The sequence below is a fragment of the Corvus brachyrhynchos genome, unplaced genomic scaffold (genome assembly GCF_000691975.1).
Source record: "Corvus brachyrhynchos isolate BGI_N302 unplaced genomic scaffold, ASM69197v1 scaffold128, whole genome shotgun sequence".
NCBI classification, from domain to species: Eukaryota; Metazoa; Chordata; class Aves; order Passeriformes; family Corvidae; genus Corvus; species Corvus brachyrhynchos.
The window spans coordinates 504743-525813 of record NW_008239648.1 but is presented as its reverse complement, the minus strand read 5'-3'; the positions used below and the strand labels follow the sequence as shown (position 1 = coordinate 525813).

The 21071-nt window shown below is 36.0% G+C and overlaps 1 protein-coding gene across 1 annotated transcript in view; it reads right to left on the bottom strand.

Annotated features, from left to right (window-relative positions):
• FBXL17 (F-box and leucine rich repeat protein 17) overlaps positions 1–21071 on the bottom strand; it is a 272821-nt gene that overhangs the window by 10118 nt on the left and 241632 nt on the right. The window contains exon 8 of the mRNA XM_008639844.2: positions 13094–13236. Within this exon, the coding sequence (XP_008638066.1) occupies positions 13094–13236 (143 nt within the window). The remainder of the gene's footprint in view (positions 1–13093; positions 13237–21071) is intronic.

Sequence of the window (21071 nt, the reverse complement as noted above, 5' to 3'; positions counted from 1 at the left end):
TTTCCAGTCAAGCTTTTGGCCAGTTTTTTTTGCAGTTCCTTGTTCTCTGGAGAGAGACTGAGAGCTGAACTTTTCCTTCTCTGGAATTTCGGATTTTCTCCCTTTTCTACTGGACTGCCTGATTGCTGTAACATCAGAGCACATCGGGAGGACTTTTCACCGGGCACAGAGGGCCTGGCCCCGGCCCAAGCCCCAGCTCCGAGGAGACCAAAGGGAGGACTCGAACACTTTCTCAGGTTTTTCCTCTACAGCGAAAGATTTTACCATTTAACATTATTTTCCTTTCCCGTGTGCTTGTTAAATAAATAGTTTTATCTTCTTCACTTTCCTTCGAGGAAAATTTATTTTTTTTTCCCGAACCTGGTGGGGGGAGGGGTGGTTGTGCCTTCTCTCAGAGTATATATATATTTCTAAATTTGGCCAAACCGGAACAGTTGGGATCAATAATTAAAAACATACAAGATTGTTGGGTCTGGCATGTCCCTCTTAAACCTGAGACATCAAAGTTAGCACCTTTATTCTTCATAAGACAAGGCAACCAGACAAGGCCAGCTAAACCTAACACCTTTACAATTGCAGTGCTGTGAGAGGATTAATTTGTCAATTATTTTAAAGATGATTGCAGTTCATATCGCAGAGGTAAACAGCTTTCTTCAGCCTTTACACAAATAAAAGATTAACCTAAGAACCATGACTTCTAGTTGGCTCTCTTTGAAATCTTTGCTGAACAGATGGGCATTTTAAAATGCATTGATACTACAGTTACTGAACCACCTACATCAGTAGGATGTACAACTGATGGCATTGTTTGCTTTTTTTTTATCCACAGTGCTCCACATTCAAGGCCAAAACTAAAAAGCCAGGCTGAAATGTTTACTACCATTACAAAGATCTGTCTTGCGAATAATATTTTAAAGCACGGTAACCACAGTATCTAATAATATTTTTGCCCATAAAAGATAACAAGGAGAGCTTCTTTCTGAACAGTGATTGCACCCAATGACAAGGATAAATGAAAGGTTTAATATCCAGTTCTTCTACTTTGATAATAGATACACTCAATCTTCATTGGAAGTTTCATCTAGCTGAGACTGACTTGGATAGAAAACTGGTTTAACTTCACAGCACAAACTGTACTGCTCTTGCAAATTGCTATGTTACAGTAACATCTTCCAGCGCTGAAAAACAAGAAGTGACTTTTAATAAATCAAAATGAAATCAGAGATAGCACAAGTCCCCCATAATATTTGATATTTACAGCTGAATACATACTTGCAAACTGTAAGCTACAATTCACAGAAATATTGCTTGGAAGGGAAGAATCCCTAAAGTAGCAGTAATTTGCTACTTTATGCCTATTCAAAAAATAGTCAAAAGTCTCTTTTCATCAGAGTTATGCTGCAGAGACCCATGGCACAATCTCTCATGCTACCAGAAACTTATCTCAATGGTTAACTCACCCACAACAAAGATGCTTACAACAGACAGCTGCTCATTTTGCTCTTTCTCAATGGGAAACTTGAAGAAGATGCATTATTTATCTACTAGATAGCTGCAAATATTACTAGTAAATAGAAGTTATGAATTTACCTGTTGTGCATTATTTGTTAGAATAGCACGGATATTATGGCTTTAGAGCCAATGTCATATGCATACTCTCTGTTATAAGAAACAAGCAAGGTGAATTCAATGTAAAGATGATAGGTACTGAATGATCTCCATATCCTGGTGTATTGGACTCAGGACATGTATAGTCTAGCTAGGTATAAGCTGATGTATTTACTACCAGGCTAACTTAAGCATGGCCCATGACACTCAAGAAGGCAGATGATGTTACAATGGTATCTTTTAGCTTTAAAACCTGTGAAGAAATCTATGGTAAACCACCTCGCACTAACTGTTTGTCCTAATTTTTTTCTAATACAATTATTACTAGATAAAATGATAGTTAATAAAATTGTTGCTATTTGCTATTAGTACTTTACTAAACAGAAGAAAGGAGCTTTTGGCATCAAGTGCCAAATACAGTTACAAAATAAACAGGAATATGAAGAAGGCAGATAAAACTATTGCAGAAGTGCCACTGACAAAAACAGCTGTTTTATGACCAAAGCCTGAAGAGTAGAAGCTTTTCTCCATTTTTTACTGGAGCATTAAGTAAATAATTTAAATTATTAGTTTGATCCTAGACAATAAGCTCTGTTATAACTTGTTAAACAGCAAAGTAATGACAAATCCTATGTATCTATTTGGAACCGTAACATTCACAGAAATAAATTACTTTGAAAAACTGAGTTTACTCTCACGATAAAGGAAAAAATTATCTTACAAAGCTTCATGATAAATGATTGAATATATGTAACTTTAAGTTAAATATAAGTATTTTTAATCCTAAGAGAGTAAACAGCAAAGAGTTAAAAACTATGCCCTATTAAATTCAATGTAAGATTACACAACAAAAGAGGGAGAAAAAGGATCTTATTTGGCAGTGGCAAACCAATCCGGATCTAGAGATGAGAAAAAAATTATTCCCTATCAGAAGATTTTGATACCTTTTCTTTACCACGAGAAAAGTCAGGTCAGACACTAAAACAGTGAAAAACTTTTAGTATTTAAAACTCTCCATAGTGTTGGCACTATCTGACAAATATAAAGAAGAGAAATAAAATTTTATTCTTTGTTAACGAATGTGAAAAGTAATATCTAAGTCAACTTTGTTAGTATCCTTGTCATCATTTCCCTAGTGGCGGGATTAAGATGAAAAGAAGTCTTATGCCCAGCCATTAGAACACAAGCTTCTGTCTCTTTGTTAAGATCAGGCTGGCTGGTGATAAAACGAAAGTACTGAATGTCATTCCCAAAATAAGTTCATTACACAAACAGCAATTTTCCCTTCTGAGCTTAAACATTCTTCTTCAATGAATGAAAACTAAAAATCTCCACATCTTAATATGCTGTAAAATGCTATATTTTCCTTTCAGAGAACTTTCATTAATCTTCATCTTTTGAGTTGTCAGAAGAAAGACTATCTGCAGATAAACTACTTAGATTATCTAATACATAATCGTTCATTTGAATCTGAATAGCTCTTCAATTATATTTTAACACATAATGAAAGAATGCACCCCTTATCATTAAGAATGAAAATAATAGGTTTGTGCACACCCTGGTCATCAAACAAAAAAAAGAAAATAACAACAAAGACTGGTTTGAAACTTATTTTTTCTTTCTGAAATAAAAATTTATCCCAGGCCAAAGAACTGATTAAAAAACCAAAACAAAGGAGAAGATGGGTTACAGAAACTGGCAAGACCAAGTGGTATCATCTCTCTTTAACTCAATTAGAGCAGTTACTTAGAGGTCATAATTTTGAATACTTCTTGCTTAAAGACACCTGAACACATAATGCCTATTTCCTAGCAGAATATACTTGACTTTGTGAAGAATGTTATCTGGGGTAGGACCTCCTTAATTTCTTCTTTGTCTAATGACAGTGTGGTTGTACAGAGAGGATTTAAATATTATCAGTGCTAGAGAATATTTCTCATGTGATAATTAGGAGTTCATCTTGGAAAGAAGAACAAGAATACCCTTCATGTGAAATGGAACGCAGGCAAAAGGGTTTTGTGAGTGCCTCTTTGGAGAACTTTCATTTCACTCTGCTATGTACACACATGTACACACACAGCTATGTGGCTGAAATACAGAGAAAAATGGGAAATCAGTGCTCAACACTATACTCTCCTTTAGGTAAAATGATTTGCCCGTAACAGAAAGCCTGAAAACCCCCACCAATCTGTAAATATTTTTCCCAGAATAAAGTAACCAACACTTCTGAGCTGATTTTTTCAGGCTCAGAGTAAAGTGAAAGCTACTCACATTAAAATATTCATTCATACTTTGATCTAGCATGCCATATTTACTCATTTAGTCTGATTGCCAGTATTTACTGATTTGGTACACCATTCATCTGACACAGAACATCTTCAGAAATTTCTGTTATGCCACCCTTCCACAAGTTTTCATGAAAAATTCAAACTGCAAGAAAAAAATACTTATTAGGTAATTTTATTTTTTTTTCCTTTTAAATGTGCTGTGTCATTTGGTTCTAGTGATAATTCCAGCATTGTTTTCTTTGATTTTTAGATTCTAAAATTAGGGATTTCTGAAGATATAAAATTATTTCAAAGGGCTACGATATTTTTTTTTTAACTTTTTTTTTTTTTTTTTTTTTTTTTTTTTTTAGTGTTCCTACAGCAGATCTTATTAAATTCAAAGGAGTCAAGTTTTCCTAATCCTGTTAAGGTAAATTAGAGATTACATTTGAAACCATCAGCCAAACTAGCTACTTCTTTTTAATGAGACTGATAGCTTCATTCACAGCTCAGGAACAGAAACAGAGGTTCGAGGTGCTTTTCCTAAACAGGACTTCCCTAGTTACTTTTCCTTAGCTTGTCTTTAGTTGATACCATGCCCTGGAAATCTTCTCTGGGAATGGATACTCTTTCACTAAATTGTCAAGAATTGCAAGATTTCCTACTGATCTCCAAAACTTCTCCTATGGGTGCATCAAGGTCAGTCTTAGAAGGCAGTTCTGACTCTAAAGCTATTAAAATGTGCCAAGAATGTCTGTGTTATCTAGAGCAATACTGAAAAGGAAGAGTAGAGTCATCACCTGAGCTGTAAGTTTTATGCAGCTCTACATAGTGAATGAGTATTCAGCATTAATCTAAAGAGTTTGAATGGTCTTGTTCAACAGCAAAACCTAAAACCCTTCACATCTTAGTGACTTCAGTTTAATGACCAACTCACTTGATAATTGAAAAGAAAAAGTTATCGCCACTCCAAGTTAATAACTGAAACCAATAAGCAGTTATATAAATAAAAAAGCTAAAGTTTGTAAAACTGGATTATTGCAAAGGTGCATCATTAGAACTTCATTCAAAAGCCTGCTTATGTCCCTCAGACCACCATTCAGGGATGATGGCTGAAATAATTTCTGCATAGTATCTAACCTAGCCCTTGGAAGGGACGGACATTGGCTGGCTGATTTCTGAGGCCGGTTGGTATCTCCAGTTACATAACTTTATAGGCCAGTCATTAATAAAAAATAACAAACCAATTTAAAGTACTCTGAGTCAGCAACATCTGCACAGAAAGGCATTAACAACACATAGAACTGCTAGCTTAATCTTAGAAATCTAGTACTTGCTAAGAATTTTAGGGAAATCTTAGCAGGTGAGAGGTAACATTCAGACCAAAACATTTTCAGGGCTGCCATACAGATAGTTGGGCTAGATAATGGCACAAGTATTATCATTACATTTCTACATATAAAGAACCACAAAATCAACTTCACACAAAAGAAATGCAAATGGATTTGTCCCCAAAAGGCTTTCTGTTACAGCGGGGATTACTGTAACATGCATATATCAAACCAGGAGGCCGTGGAAAAGAAATATATATGGACAGACAGATTCTTGATAGCTGTTTCAGAGATGTTTATTTCTCCGGCGGCATGGCGGGGCCTCGGCTGAGTAACTGTCCCAGTCACAGGACCCGAGGGTCCTTCTGCCTGCGCAGGGGACACAAACCAACCCATGGGAACGAGGCTGAGCAGGGACAGGGAAACCTCATGCCTCCCCCCCAGGGCCCCTCTCCCAGGACTACATGGCAGGGGGAGGAGACCCCAACAGCTTTCTTATAATAAAATTGACATTTTTGCTTATGGAGTGGTATTGCAGCATTAGTGGTACTGAATTGTGTGTGCTTCTGTCTCAGTACACTTAGAGCAGTATTGCACGAAAGCCAAATTTGTATGCAATGGTCAAAGAAATTACTTTATAGTCATTGTGTGTATCCATAATGATGGATTTGGAAAACATTTTATCTTCCAATTTCTCTAATGGTTTACAACAAAATCCACTTGGAGTTATAAGCAAAACATTTTCACACAATCTTTCTCTTCTCTAAGTTGTACTTTGCTTCCTCAAGTGAGTGTCTTATAAAAAGTGCACTCTGTTTGATTTTTTTTCTGCTAATAGTTGAATGAATTATATTCTCAGGTGGCCCAATTATAACTGTTGCCTGTAGCCATAACAAAATTAAAGATTTCTGGAAATGTTTTGTGTGAAGTGCACTTGATCAGCTAAGGCAGACATATTCCACAGAGTTTCAGTGACTGCCCTTATGCCCAGGGGCAGAACCTTTGTTTAGGACTTTAATAAAATAACAGCACTACCAATATTAGCACAATATCCTATAGTCCAAATAAAGTCCCTTACGACTTGAGAAAAGAATGTATTTTGACTTAGAGGATGCTGTTATTAAAAAAAAAAAAAAGAAAACCACACATGCACACACATACAAACACTGTATTTGTAGGTTCATAAATAATGAAACTGCCAAGTTTAGTCTGATGTGCTATTATTAGCATGACATTTGACAACTTGTGTTAAACCTTAACAAATAATTACCCATTTATATTTGTAAAGGGGAAGGAGTAGGTAAACAGAAATATCTGCTATCTTTTCTGCCATGTGAATTGAAATAAATGGAATACACAAATCTTCTCATATTCCATGGTAGCACTTCTGGAAGGATTTTACGAAAGTGTAGCAAGGTTGCTTGCTGGAGTATATCTACTTTACAGTTCTTGCTTAAATCTCACCTGAAAGGAATGAAATTCATTGTTGTGGTTGTTTTCTCATGTGAATGCTATTGGCTCAGACTGCCAGTCTGCTGCAAACTACCAACACCCATTTCAGATCTCTGTGAGGATGCACAGTTTTCTAGCACAGCCATTATTTCAGGGCTTTCTGTCCTAATCATTGTTGCCACACATTACTGAATATTGAAGCTGTGTAAGTAATAAAGGTTTCACTCTCAATTCTCTTTTGTGAAGGTTTATTTTTCTATTAAAACAGAGAAACCATTCTAAAGGAGCCTTTCAGTTTGGCTGGTTATTTGGTTTACTAATTCTGCTCATTTCATCAAACTTCTAGACCCCACCTACAGAATATTTCCAGGTAAAAATATTACCAGTACTATACACATTTCAAAAACTTTATTCTTTTAAAAATTGCAGTTAATAAAGACCCAGATGCAGTGAAATGACAGTGGTAATTTATATAGTGATAAATTTTCTTTCAGATTACTTTCTGCCTGTTGAATTAATAACACTGAATATTTTCCTTCCTATTTGACTACATTAACAATAATTTGAGCACATTACTGTAATACCTGTCAAAATGACGGCACGTAAAACTAATGGAGAAATCTTTCTCAAAAGTTGCCAGCTGGCAAAAATAACTGGAAGTTCCAGGGAGCAATGCTTCTAAAAAAATTTCTCCCTTATTTTTTCTTTTTAATTCATAAAAATGCTGACTAGTTCACATTGTACTCTTCCTTAATAGTTGGCCTTGTCATGATTTTGAATTGTTGATCAGCACCTGAGGGCCCATCTTTCTATTACAGAATGACATGGTCAAGTAGATGCTTTTTAAAAACAAGGACAGTTTCATTAACTCTGGAGGATTCCATCTGCAGCCCATTGCCATGGAACTGTTGCAGAGCTATCAGTGTGGACGATAAAAATCTTTTAGCAAAGAAACAGTTAAACTAGAAGAGCAAATTCTTCAGCTTGTATAAAAATCCTTTTTTTTTTATTTTTTTTTATTTTAGCAGATGCTTTCGTTTACACACATAATGGATCTGTTATCCTAGTTAGCAAGGGGGAAAAAGCCAAAAGTAGTATTGTTCAGACTTTTAAAATTGTTGTATTGAAAACCAAAGTGAAATAAATGCTATTCTTCTTTTGTTGTGGGATAGCTGTGGTTTCCTTCTAATGGGATTCGCAGATTTCATGAATCTAAAATCTTCATTATTCATAGAGAGATGTATCAATTGCAGCTCCTACATTATACACATAAAACTTTAAAAAATACGGCAATTCCTTTTTAATATGCCGCAATGTAACTTGAACAAATTATAGTAATTTAACAGAAAAAAAGGGCTACAGAATTTTTCTTAAAGGGAAGGATTGGATATTTTCATTCCTCTTCAAATCACAAAACCATAATTTCAAATCTCAAAATGAACCCCATGGAATATAAAAGAAGAAATGGTAGCAATTTGGCAGGTTTTCTGATCAGGCTAATGATAGTTAGCATTTTCTGAAAGTGGAAGGCAAATTGCTGTGATAAGTATATTAAAACAAGCCATGGCTCTGTATTCTCACTATTCTGACATTGATTAGGAACAGTTTAGCTCAAAAGTATATTTGAAATTGCAAGATGTATCTCTAGAACCGAGGATATTGGCTCCTTTTCACTTACCTTCAGTTGCAGACTAGCTGCGTAAATTAAAAGCTTGTGAGTGACAGGTAAAAATGTTTCTCCTAAACAACAGGAGCTGTATTCCTGTTATGCTAATGATTTGCAGTCTTCACTGAATATGTATTTACAAATATTTCTAAAACAGGTTTTGAAGAAGGACAAAGTGATAAATTATATTAAAAGTCCACATATTGTCTAAAAATCCTGTTCTTACTTAAGATGCAAATGATTTGTTAACTGACCATTTTTATTTTTAGGAATCTTTCTTCCTCTCTCTGATAACATAAAATAGTTTGTCTTTTTGTCAGTTGTACTGACCATCAATTTCTGTGCTCTAATATCCCAGTAAAACTAGAATAGGAAATATGTGCTACAATTCATCTGAGAAAGTAATCTGGAATAAGCTACAGGCTTTCAGAAGTATTTTCATGAAAAGAAACCATGTCTTTTTTGAGAAATTCATCTCAAAAGATAGAAAAAAGCAAGGCAAAAAAAAAAAAGAAGAAAGCAAGGAATAAGGGCCAACATGATTTATTAACTAAGTTGTGTATCCTTTCACAGCCAACTTTGTTGGACTCTCTTCATTTCATTCACACATAGTGGTGAATATTGAATTTTGTGACCTCTGTTTTTCAGTGTCATTTTTCTGCCTATTTTCCCAAGAAATGTCTCCTGCATTTACGTGGAACACTGCTGATAACCATTACAAATGGCACCACAGTTAGAGGAAAAGGATCTTGAAATATGAAAATTTTGCATGAGAAAAGTTGCAGGAAGATTATTGTGACACATTGCTCAACCAGTCAAGCTATCACCCAGAAAAAAAAAATCAAATTTTTAGCCTCTATTTCCTAGTTGATACCCAGCCATTTTCCCCAAGGGTGAAGATTGCAAGCTGCCGTTATTTAAAGCTGTTTCACTTCCTGTGAGAGCACAAGAAAGAAGTGATATAAAGACATCTTTCAAATGAGTTCTAGCAATACTTAATATAGAGAACATCACCCTCTTCCTCCATTTTTTAAAAATATGAAATACAAACTATATCAAAATAATTAATTAACTAGAACAAGTAAGATCTAGATCACTTTAGGGGTAGGAATGTACAATACACTATGTTCAGAAAAAAGAGCTTGAAACGTGCATTTAAATCCGTTATTTTGATGTAGGCATCATTTTATGCCCTTAGGATGCAAGTAAAGCTCTTAGGAATTCTGATGTCAGCGTTTGTGGGAGGAAAGAAAGTATCCTGTAACTGCCCACACCTTTCTCAAGGTACTTAAAGCAATTAAAGGAAAGGTTCAATTATCCTTTAAAATATCCCCTTTCCTAAGCTGTGATAAAAAATACAGAGCTACAATTAAAATTTGGTTAGAAGAACAAATAGTCATGTTCTCTTTCTGCAATGGGGAGCTAAGCTGAGGTGAATTGAATATAACCCTTATTATGCTTTTCTTGGTGTTTACCGGGGTGACAAACCCAGAGCTGCCATGCCGCTGAGCACAACCTTGGGCTGCAGCCCCCAGCAGCACAGCACTCCTCTGTGCAGAGGGACAGGGAGTTTGTGGTTCCACCCTGCTCCCACAGCACTGGGAAGAGGTGACACGAAGGAACAAAGCCTGGCTTGCTGCCACTGGGAGAGAAGCACAGCACAAACACAGGCAGCGACACTGGAATGCAAAACAGAAATGCCCTCCCTTTCATGCCTTTTCCAATTACAAACCTCTAAAATGTCCTGCTTAGTCCTTAAATAACTACTGATTTTATCTGTTACTGCTTTCAAAAGAAATGGAGACTCAGAATGGCAACTTTTTTTTTTATGGAACACATGACTTGTGCAGTCCTGAGTGCTGCCTGGTGCCTGCACAGACCCACACATACCCATGTACACAAAAATTTATTTGCACAGTTGATACCCTGTCCTGCGAGAGAGATCAGAAGGGAGAAGGGGCCTGGCTGCTCCCAAGTGTTCATGTTGGTATGCAGACAAGTGGGGAATTCTGTTGCCCAGAACATAGGTGTTTGAAAACACTTAGCGTCTACTCTAGATTGCTTTCACACTTTTGGAGGTCTGGATGATAGTCTCTCAGATGTATCCCATCTGATACAGAAAAGTTCCAACTGAAATATATGCTCTCATTATGATGACCTCATGGTAAAGTCAGCATTTTTTTATGACATTTCTCAACAGAATGTCATCTATTTTAAGGCAAAGACCATATTGCTCTTGTGGTGTGCATGTTAGATGGTAGGAAAAATGATAAAAAGAAAGGTCATGGCAATAGCAGTTTGATGAAAAATGAATAATTTGATTATTTTCATGGTGTGGATCAATAATGCTCTGCATCTACTGAAACACATTGCCTGGAGGCACTTGGATAATCAATGGCATAAAACAGAGACTGCCTTTAACCAGCCTTGCAGCCTCTCTTGATCTTTCTGGGGAGGACCCTTGACGCCTCTAATTTATGTCAAGTGCATATCAAAGAAATTCCAAAGAGTCTGGCTCATAAAGAGTGTTTTAGTGGTACCCATTTGAAGTCGACTTACATATGTTCCTTATGTAACTGTGTTTAAGTACTTCCCTTCCAAATGCCTGGGAATTCTTAGAAAGGCATAAAAGCTACCTGGTACTAGCATAACAGTCAGTACCTTAGAAAAGGAAGTCTGGTTAGAAGGGAAAAATCTAACCTTCTCTTCACTGCAAACTGACAAGAGTACAAAGACAAGAATTTCGGCCAACAGGGAGTGTAAATAAACCCTTCTGCACCACCCAAGAATTCTCTTTAATGATGTGCTCGACACTGACATTTTTAATTTAATAGAGCAGCCACTGGAAAAAATTAGTTCTGCATGATATTGGGAAGAGACAGTTGAGAACACGATTTTGTTCAGTAATTTCTCTGTTCATTTGCAGTGGAAAAAGGGAGTTGGCATCTTCTAGCTGCCAAAAATCCCTTAAGTCAAGGATACTTACTTCATTCTGTCTGTGGAGCTATTCTTCCCATCAAGGCTTTGCAAACAAGAAAATAATTCCCAGTGGTAGTCCCACTACTACACTGTTTGCTGTAACAGCGCCTACTAATTTCTTAACATCTTTTAGCTACCATACTTAGAATACTTGCAGATGCACACACACACTTGCAGGCACACAGTCAACAGTTCTTTTCTATCTTCCCTGAAGCTTTCTTAAGGAATATTTATTTTTTCCTTTTAGTAGTTGACTTTCACAACACAAAAGATGTTGCATACTCCTCCGTAAAGAACCAGAAAAGTATTTACCAGCAATTAGAGGAATACATACTGTACATGTCAACAAAAACTATATATAGCTTAACTTACGAGGCAGTAAAGCCTGTTTTCAACATCAAGATCATTGATTTTCTATAGCAGTTGAAGACATGATAAAATTATTGCCCTTATTAGATCCTTGTTGATTGTTCAACATTAGCTAAATTCAGAAAATAAATACACATGCAAAAGTGGTTAGATGATTCCGGGTCAGGTCTAATTCCCAGGGTCAAGTTACCCTTTTAACATTCTCTAAGTACATAATCTTAGCACAATCCATCAAAGAGATTCACACACTCTTTTTGTCAGTTGGCTCTTATAAAACACTAATGTTTAGGAGATTAAGTGGACTCAGCTTTGATAGACAGAGCAATTCTTCCAAAGTGCTCAACCTCCTCTCAAACTGGAAACTGCCTAAGGCTGGCTTTACAAAATGCTATTTCTAACTTTACCACTGACCTGGACATTATTATTCCTTGCCATTTGAAATAGTGGGTTTTGTCACTTTCTTCTATGGTGCACTGTGAGGGATGCAAGGTAATGGTTTGGAGCATGAAGTTTTTTAGACTAAAACCTGTTCTTCCATAGAGTGTATCCAACCAAAAACCCACAAGCCTGAGAGATGCTTATGATCGGCATCACAAGCTGGACATTTTGTTGATGATGGCTGGAAAAGAAACAACCCCTTCAAATTTATGTGAAGACTTGAGGTCAGAGATTCTGGACCTCCAGTGACTTTTCTTTTAGGTATTTCTGCTGTGTTCCTGGGCCTTTTGATCTCTTTTCTAAACAGGAACATGATTTCTGAAGGCTATATACGGGGGTGAAATGGAGATAGACTGCCTGCTCCTCTTTTCTTCTAATGGTAAAGTGCTAAGACTTACACACATTCTTACTATACTCCAAGTATAAAGCGATATAGTAAGAAACCCAGTATTTTTTTTCTCTTTTTAGCATTATGGTTTTATTCAAATTTTTGTCCTTCTGTTTTCAAAAACACAATATATGAGCAAGAGCACAGATATATAGAAAATCACTTAATCACTCTTGAAGTAACACTAAAGATTTTTTTTCCTTCCTCTTTAAGAAACAAAGTAGTCTGTCACAGTTATAACATGATATAACAATTACTTTTAGACAAAAAATATTCAAAACTGTCAGAGGGCAGATTTTACAAAAAACTTGTGAGCACCTCAGGCTGCAAGTGTAACCCATGGGTATACTTTGAAAGTCTACATCAGCAAACATTTACAATACTCCCTTTAGTTCTCTAGGTGCCTTTTTAGCTGCATATGTGAACACAGCACACCAGAAGAACTGCCACAGTAGTGAATACGAAACCTTTTTGTTCAGAGAAACATAAATCCTGCTGCCTCCTTCCCTCCCTCCCTCCCTCCCTCTCTCCCATACACAGGAACACTCTCACAGACACACAGAATCAGGCACCAACTCAGGCAAAGGCTCCTTACCTGATCACATCTCATCAGTCCCAAGTATCTGAGGGATTTGCTGCGCTGAGCAATCTGGGTGGCTCCACGGTCCGTGATCTCTTTGCACCATCCAACATCCACCGTCTCTATTGTCATGCTGTACCGCCCAATGGCTATCAGAGCTGGAAAGACATTAAAAGCATGAAATACACAGCTCTGGAGATGGCAACCTCCGTTCCATGTACACTCTGAATAATGCTGAAATTAAGGTTTGAGACGCAGTTGTCATGCACTTTGTAAATGACATTATACTTCATAATTCTGAACTATGTAAAAGCTGTCTCTTCAAATTAGGAGTACACGCATGTGCAACCACATACGAACACACGGATAAACATATTTTTCTATTAATCAAGATAAACAGACCAACTAGCAGACAAATTCTATACAAATTCTTGTAATTATTTTTTTTCAGAAGGATCAAGGATCAATTAATGAAATTGAAATAAATATAGATAAAACCAATTCTATCTCACTTTTCAGAGAAAATAACTGACTTCATACTATTAACACTTTTTTTCCAGGAAAATAATATTACAAACACAGCACTGAGATTAACAGGACATTTTGAGAGTCAACATAACATATGGTTTCAGAAAACCCAGCAGGAAATCTCATGTCATACATTCTATAATTATATTCTAAAATCACATTTTTTCTCATTGTTCATGTTGGTGATGTAAGAATAATGGTATGTCTCACTTTCATGTTTTCTTCGCAAACACTTTTCCAGTAAAAAATAAAGAAAGAGTTAAAAAGGTCGTAAGGAATTAGAAGAAAAATTTGAACCTTTATAAAAGGAAAGGAAAGAGGATCTGGAAATTCTGAATGGGCTGAAAAAAGGTATGTAAGAGAAACCACAAGGGATCTGAACCGGCTGGGAAGGTTTTGTCATGACATGACAGTGACACAAAAGATAGAAATCACTGGCACCCTGGTCACCATGGACTATAGAACTTTTCAGAAATATGGACTCAGGAAGTCAAGCTGGGATTTATTAACAGAAATTTTAGCAGCTAAAATCTCAGCCTAAGAAAAAAGGCCAAGGTTTCTGGTGCAGAAGTCAGCCACCTGCATATAATCAAGGGGTAGGATATTCACAGTTTTAAACTCCAGTTATAAGGCAGCTGTTGAAAAGGAAGGCGCAGGAGTGACTTATTCCAAGTAATTCATGTATCTTTAAAGAGATAATTTTTCAGCAGCTCTGAGCTGGTCTGCTCATGCTACATTCCCAAATGTCAGGTAACAAAAAAAAAAAAAAAAAGGAAAAAAACAAAAAAAAAAAAAAAAAAAAGAAAAAGAGGAATTATGAAGAGCTGGTAGTAGCTCCTGATATACAAGATATCGATCTTAGCTCATCAGCATGTAACTGAGATCTAGAAGAAGAGAAAAAGAACCCACCTCACCTTCCAGTGGTTCTGCAAAGAACTGTATTGACAGTGTACAGCAGTAAGGGTAATTTGATTATTTATAAATATCTAGGTGGACTTGGTTAGCAAACAGAATGAGCCAAAAGAGGCCACAAACATTCTCAGAAGCTGTGGAAGGGGAAGTAGTGCATAATTTCTTTCTTGCAGCAGTTTTCCAAAATGGACAATATTAACTGAATTTTGTTACTGACATAACAATATGATAAAAGCACCTATGTAGTTTCATTATGGTTTCACTGATTTTTGTAGGACAATACCAACTTCCTGGTCTCTTTCCAGCACATCTCTTGAAAACAAGTCCTAAATTTGCAAAATATAAACATATATATATATAGCAAAAAATAACTTTTTTACTTTTTTTCTTTTTACAGACACGTTTTAAAATATCACTGTAATAAAAAGTATGGATAGCCAGAAATTTTCTGCATACATTTTACAGTAGGAAAAGCTATAGTAATTATAGAGTATTGTACCTCCACACAAAATGTTATAGACTTGAAGTAGTGCAGAAATATTGAAAGCCTTCCATTACATTAAAATAATGTAGGTTCATTTAAATTATTTTTGCCAATGTTTGTAAAGTTAAAACCATATTTTGTTATTTTCAGTGCTTTATGTAAAGCCAAAAAAGAGAAGATAATCAACACAGAATACTTTTATGGAAGTGCCATTAAAGACCATCAGAACACACTGACAAAATCTGTCCCCAGATCAGCAGACATCTCTCTGGAAAACCAAGTATTTTGACAAGAGTGTACAATGTTATACTGAAGTAATCTATTACTACGGTTCATCTATCAAACACAGAAGGTATGCCATTTGAAAACACCAGTGACTATATTTTCTGGAAATTTCCGTGTGTGCAACTGCACCCTCACAAGAACACTCTGGGTTAGAGAAAATTATTCCATTCCCATCAGCATTCAGCAGTGGGAGATAAAGAAAGACCATGAGAATCAGTGAAAATGTAACAATACTTTTCCAGAACACTTGCCTCACATGAAAAATGTGAGGATTATGCCTCTGTACTCCCATAAGTTCATCTGATCGGTCTTGTAGCCCACAAAACATGACATCCATAATGTCCTGTGGCAAGGGATCCAGCAGTTGAGGATTCTCTCCTCTTTCAAAAACCACCTTCCCTTGTGGGAAATGCTTCCTGGAAACCCCAACAGACTGTATTGACTAGGTCTTCCTTTTTGCTTCCTAACTTCTTCAAAGTACTCTGATATGACTGTGAAGCACAACCTCTCTTAACAAAAGCTGTGTCAGCTTTTCCAGGATATGCTGTATTTATTCAAGTGTTCACTAACTGCATTCCATATTGTAATTAACTTGTCTTATACAGACTCCAGATTTACCAGTTAATATTTTTCTGATCTTCCCTGAAACACCTTTTTTAAATACTTCTGCAAAGCAATCCTGTGGTAGTCAGGCAGGTTTAAGTGAAGGATTACACAGTGCAGAGAGGAGCTTGGCTATTGCATCCCCAAGTTCTTTTACTGAGTACACACACTTCTCCTGCTTGTATGAGCAAAATACTTTAAGCCACAAGTTTCAGCTAAGAAAATGTTTGCATTGCTCAACAGCTTTTCTTCCTCTCTGCATTTGCCCACAATAATCAGAATACACTACGATTCTTCAAAAGCGTGGCAGTAATTTAACAAGGAAACATGCAGCAAAACACTTACAAAAGTAAGTTTGGATTCTGCAACACAATCAGCAGTGAATAGTCAGAAATGTGTTTCAACACTAATGATAGCCAAGCTTAAAAACATGGTCAGCGATCAAGGGGAAGAACCTGACACACTGAAGTAGAGAAGGATACACAAAAATCCTCCATGTAGTTCGAAGATGTTGGCTTTGCCATATGAACCTCTCTTTTTTTTGAACATTTAACAAGGCATCCAATTCTTTTTTTTCCTTTTTATACTCCCATATATTTTGGCAAAAGCAAGATATCATATTTCTTTTTCCAGTGCTAGGTTTGTGGAATGGAAATCAACTGTACAGCTCCTACTCTGCAGAAGATAAAGTGTAATGTCTCCAACTGGAATTGGAAAATCACTGCTACAGCCTTGAGCTGCATCAAGCAAAACTGTTTTCTGGTTGTAGTCATACTTTGTGGTAGCTGAGAAGTTGAAAGGACCAGGTTTGTAGCAAAGGGTAGCATCTTTTACATGACCAGCTGGAATAGCTGAGAAAACCAGACAAATTCCATCCTTAGTGCACTACCACTAAGAGCAAATTGTAATTCAGCCTCACTTTATTTTAAACTGATTAAATTAAACTGACACTGGTAAATGCATCTGCTACTACAGACAGCAATATCTGTCAGAGGAAAGGTCTCTGTTCAGCTGTGCATAACCTGTGAAACCAGTGGCTGCTATGTGGGTGTTGTCATGAAGTTTAAGGTTGCTACAACAGAAAAAATAACATACATACCTTTGGTATAAGTAACTGATATTTGGCCTACTCTTAATTTAATTTGAAGTTATTTTTATGCCTGGAAACAAATACCCCAGGTTTTGCGTAATATTACCAAATTCAACTGTTTGGAAATCTGGTGTATTGAACACAATTCTGTCCAATTAAAAATATTTTTTACTGACATGCACCCACTACATTGTAGAGTGCTTCCTTAATCAATAAATCCTATTTCAATTTAACTGAAAATAAACCTCTGTGAGGCTTAACTATGTTGCTGTTTTCTTCCTAATATTACCTAACATGCAAATGTACAAGCCACTGCATTTGGTCAGCCTTCGGTGAGGACTGGACAGAAGTGCTTTTAAAAATTAATTATGATTGATATCATCCTTACACCACGGCATTATACATATGTATGCATTCACGCAAAAAACATTTTTGCATTTTTTTTTTCATTAATGTCAAAAGCACTTAAATGTGCAAAATTAGAATTTCAAATTTCCAATCTCTCTAAGGGTTTTACACAGAGAAGAAATCAATCAGTTAACCAAGGATTACCAAGCAATAGTCTTCTTACAGAACTTTCCATTATATTTTCATTTTTATATGTATACATGATGAAATACATACATAGAATTAATACTTATCTATTAATGCCTACATAAAAATATAAATAAATTATATAAAATAATAGATGGTATTATCTTCAAATTTATTATACAGCCAAAAACCATTAAGGTGGCTTTGACAGTTATCTACTAACTCCTGGGGAGCCTAACTTATAAAAAAACTTTAGAAGTTTATGAGAGTTAAAATACCAATAAGCAGACATAATAAAAATAAAATTAGCAAAGAAACGGACACATTCAGGTGCTAAAAACACTGGTGTAACAGTTCAGCTTAGTGGACTTTGAAATATTTCTCTGCTGTTGTTGGTATTATGGAGTTACTCTCATTTGCCTGAGTTATTTAAAATACGAGTGGACAAAGCTCTGGAGAGAGAAGAGAATGTTGTACAAGACAGACCAAAAAAAGGCAACTTAAACAGTCTTTTCTATCTCTTATTTATGTTGTTCTATTGAATTAGAAACAAAAGAGATAGATGAAAATCATGCAGGTAAATTATAAACATCTGAATGCACAGATGCAATTAGACACAAACGCTTGACAATTGTAAAAATACAGCTGAATATAGACAATACATTGCCAACTGATTTTAATATATTATTATATCTACAAATGGAAACTTTAACTTACAAATGTTGGTAACATCCTCTACAGTATACAACTGGTTAAGTATTGCTTATACATAGAAAATGCTTTTCTTTACAAATGCATGCCTATAAAAACTTAAATTAGGGCAAGAGAATTTTATTCTTCAGAGCAAATCTTGATGCCATAAAAAAAAGCTCGATAATTTTGCCCACAATACTAACAGAGCTCGCTTTGCCCCTGCAATGATGATGTTGCTGGTTGTCTGCCACGCAAACTACGCAAGTCCTGCAGTTTAGCTAATCTGTAATGTGCAGAGAGGCAGTACATGCCTAATTCAATTTCCACGTGTCAAAAGGTGTTTAGCTGCTGCAACCACGCACAGCAGTTGAAGAAATCACTGTTTGAGTTGTCTGCTACCTTGCTCACCCAGCAGAGGAATCATAGCCCACAATTCATACTGCTTCTGCCTCAAACGAAAGACTCACTGCATGATACAACTTTTTATGCAATTCATTTATTTCTGTTTCAAATATGTAAGGTTATTTTGATGACTAAATAAATGTTTGTTCATCATGTCCTGACATAAATCATGCATCAAGCACTGCAGCCCTAAACTACAGGTTGTGCTGGTTCCCTAGTAAAAACTAATTCTGCTCAGGTTTTTGCACATCCAGCTGACAGGTAGTATGACATGGTTTTTAATTCCTTTATAATCAAGACCTCTCATAACAGCTACATTTCAGTGCCACCAGGAAATAGCAAAGCAAGAGAGACAGAATTTGTACAAGAACTGGACTTCTATCAGGAAACTCATCCAATTCCATTTACAGTCATGCACTTAAGTACATTCCTGGTTTTCATTGCAGTTCCCTTGAAATTAAAGTAAAAACATAAATAGAGGACATAGCCCTGAACTTCACTGTTCTCACAATCAAATGCCAATCTTTATTCCCTAACTAAATTCCCATACAGTACATCCACGTAGTAGACATATAGGGGAGCAAGCAAGTCCTTTCCCTATGGTACGGAAGTGATGTAAAAGGGAGATTGGTCAGTGTTCATTTAAAAAATACTTTACACTAGTGGTATTTTAATATTTACAGCAAGTGCTCACAAAACACAGTACCCAGAAAGGTATGGAAACAAGTAAATACTTCGTCTTCTGTAAATGCTAAAGAAGTTTAGAAACAAAGTTGCCCAACTTGAAAAGTTTTCCCAGGGGAATGCTGTATCACCTCTCAGCATGGCAAGCCTGCATTTTAACACACTTGGTGTATTTAGTTTGTTCCCTACTGTCTTCATCTGCCTCAGGCTGCTTGAGGTCTCCAGCAATAAATTTACTGTTGAAACTTTGTGCATAAGTGGCTTGGGCAACTTTTCTTGAGAATGAAGTATGGGACTGAAATAAAATGCAGAAAGATAGAGTGGCATGACCACAACCGGAAACCAATCTAACCAGATGCCTCAAGGAAATGATAAGGAGACAGACTGTACCCCTTGAGCAACTCTTTTATTCTCCAAGAGTTTAGGAAATCTGGTTAAATCTTTTCTCTCTGAAATAATATTTTGACCTTACTTTGGGAGTATGGTGGAAAATGACTCAACTAGTGATACTACTGTAAGTTTTACAAACAAAAGCTGTTTGAAAGTGGTAACACATAAATTTATGTATTTCTGGCTTAAGTTTTGAAAATAAAATCTGGTTTAAGTTTTGGAAAGTAAAATCTCATTGTTTAAAGTATTTGTTACCTAAAGAACTGTAAGGAAAATCCCCAAAGGCAAGAAAGTCCCAAGGACTGAAAAGACCTCCTGTGAGAGGAAAGATGACAGAGACACCTCTTACAAAGAAAAAGTGTAAAAAAAATTACTCTGAGAGTCATAAAAGTCATTGGTATATACTTAACTGGCTATAGTCTGATTATGGTGTATGGTTACCATTAAGTTGGTGCAGTATGCATTGCTGCACTCAATGCCATCTTTATTAACTGATACAAAGGGCAATTACTAAACCAACTTTTATCCTACAGATAAAACTCCTTGAAACACAAGGCAGTTAGAGGCTATGACTTCGCAAGTAAAATTAATCTTATTGCTTGCTTTACTTCTTTATCTTGGCTATTTGGTGAGACTGAAACTATGTAAAAATCATAAACATTTGTACAAAGGTTAGTAAAAAACCTACTTGTCCTACAATGTAAGCAAAGCTTTGCCCTAAACTAGAAATTAAATTGATATTATAGAAAAGAGTGATCTTTCAAAACTATCTTTAATGTTACAACTGTTAAGCACCTGTTTCCCCAAAAGTCCATACTAAGAACAAAGCTAACCTATGGACAGTCACAGAAAATGGTTTGTTGTGTTTTATACAGGTCTCTCAAGAAAAAATCCAACACTGACAACAATGAATTAATCATAAATACATCTGAAGTCTAAATAAAATCTATTAATGCAGAACATGAGCTCTGTGACTTTTCAGCCATTCCAGTATCTTTTACTCAATGCATACCAACAGCAAAAAACAAATGAAAACAAAGCATCCTCCCTCAAATCTTCAGTACAAGGATGCAAAAAGTACTACAAACTGAAAGGCATGCAGCATATTTACTTCTGTCCTGACTGTAGACCTCTCATAAAAATATTAAAAAATAACCATTTCAGAAATGGATTGCAAAAGTGGTAAGAGCTGCTGCTTTTAACCCCAAGGTTTTAAGATAAAATAGCCCCTGTGGACCAAGCTGCTATAAACCAGCTCAATTTTCACTTTCCTGGGGACACTAAAACAAAACTCTTTTTTTTTTTTTGCGTTATTTTGCACTGAAGTAATTTCCATCATTGTCATAGACATAGTCTGATTACCAGTGGAAGGCAGTAAGCTTGGCTTC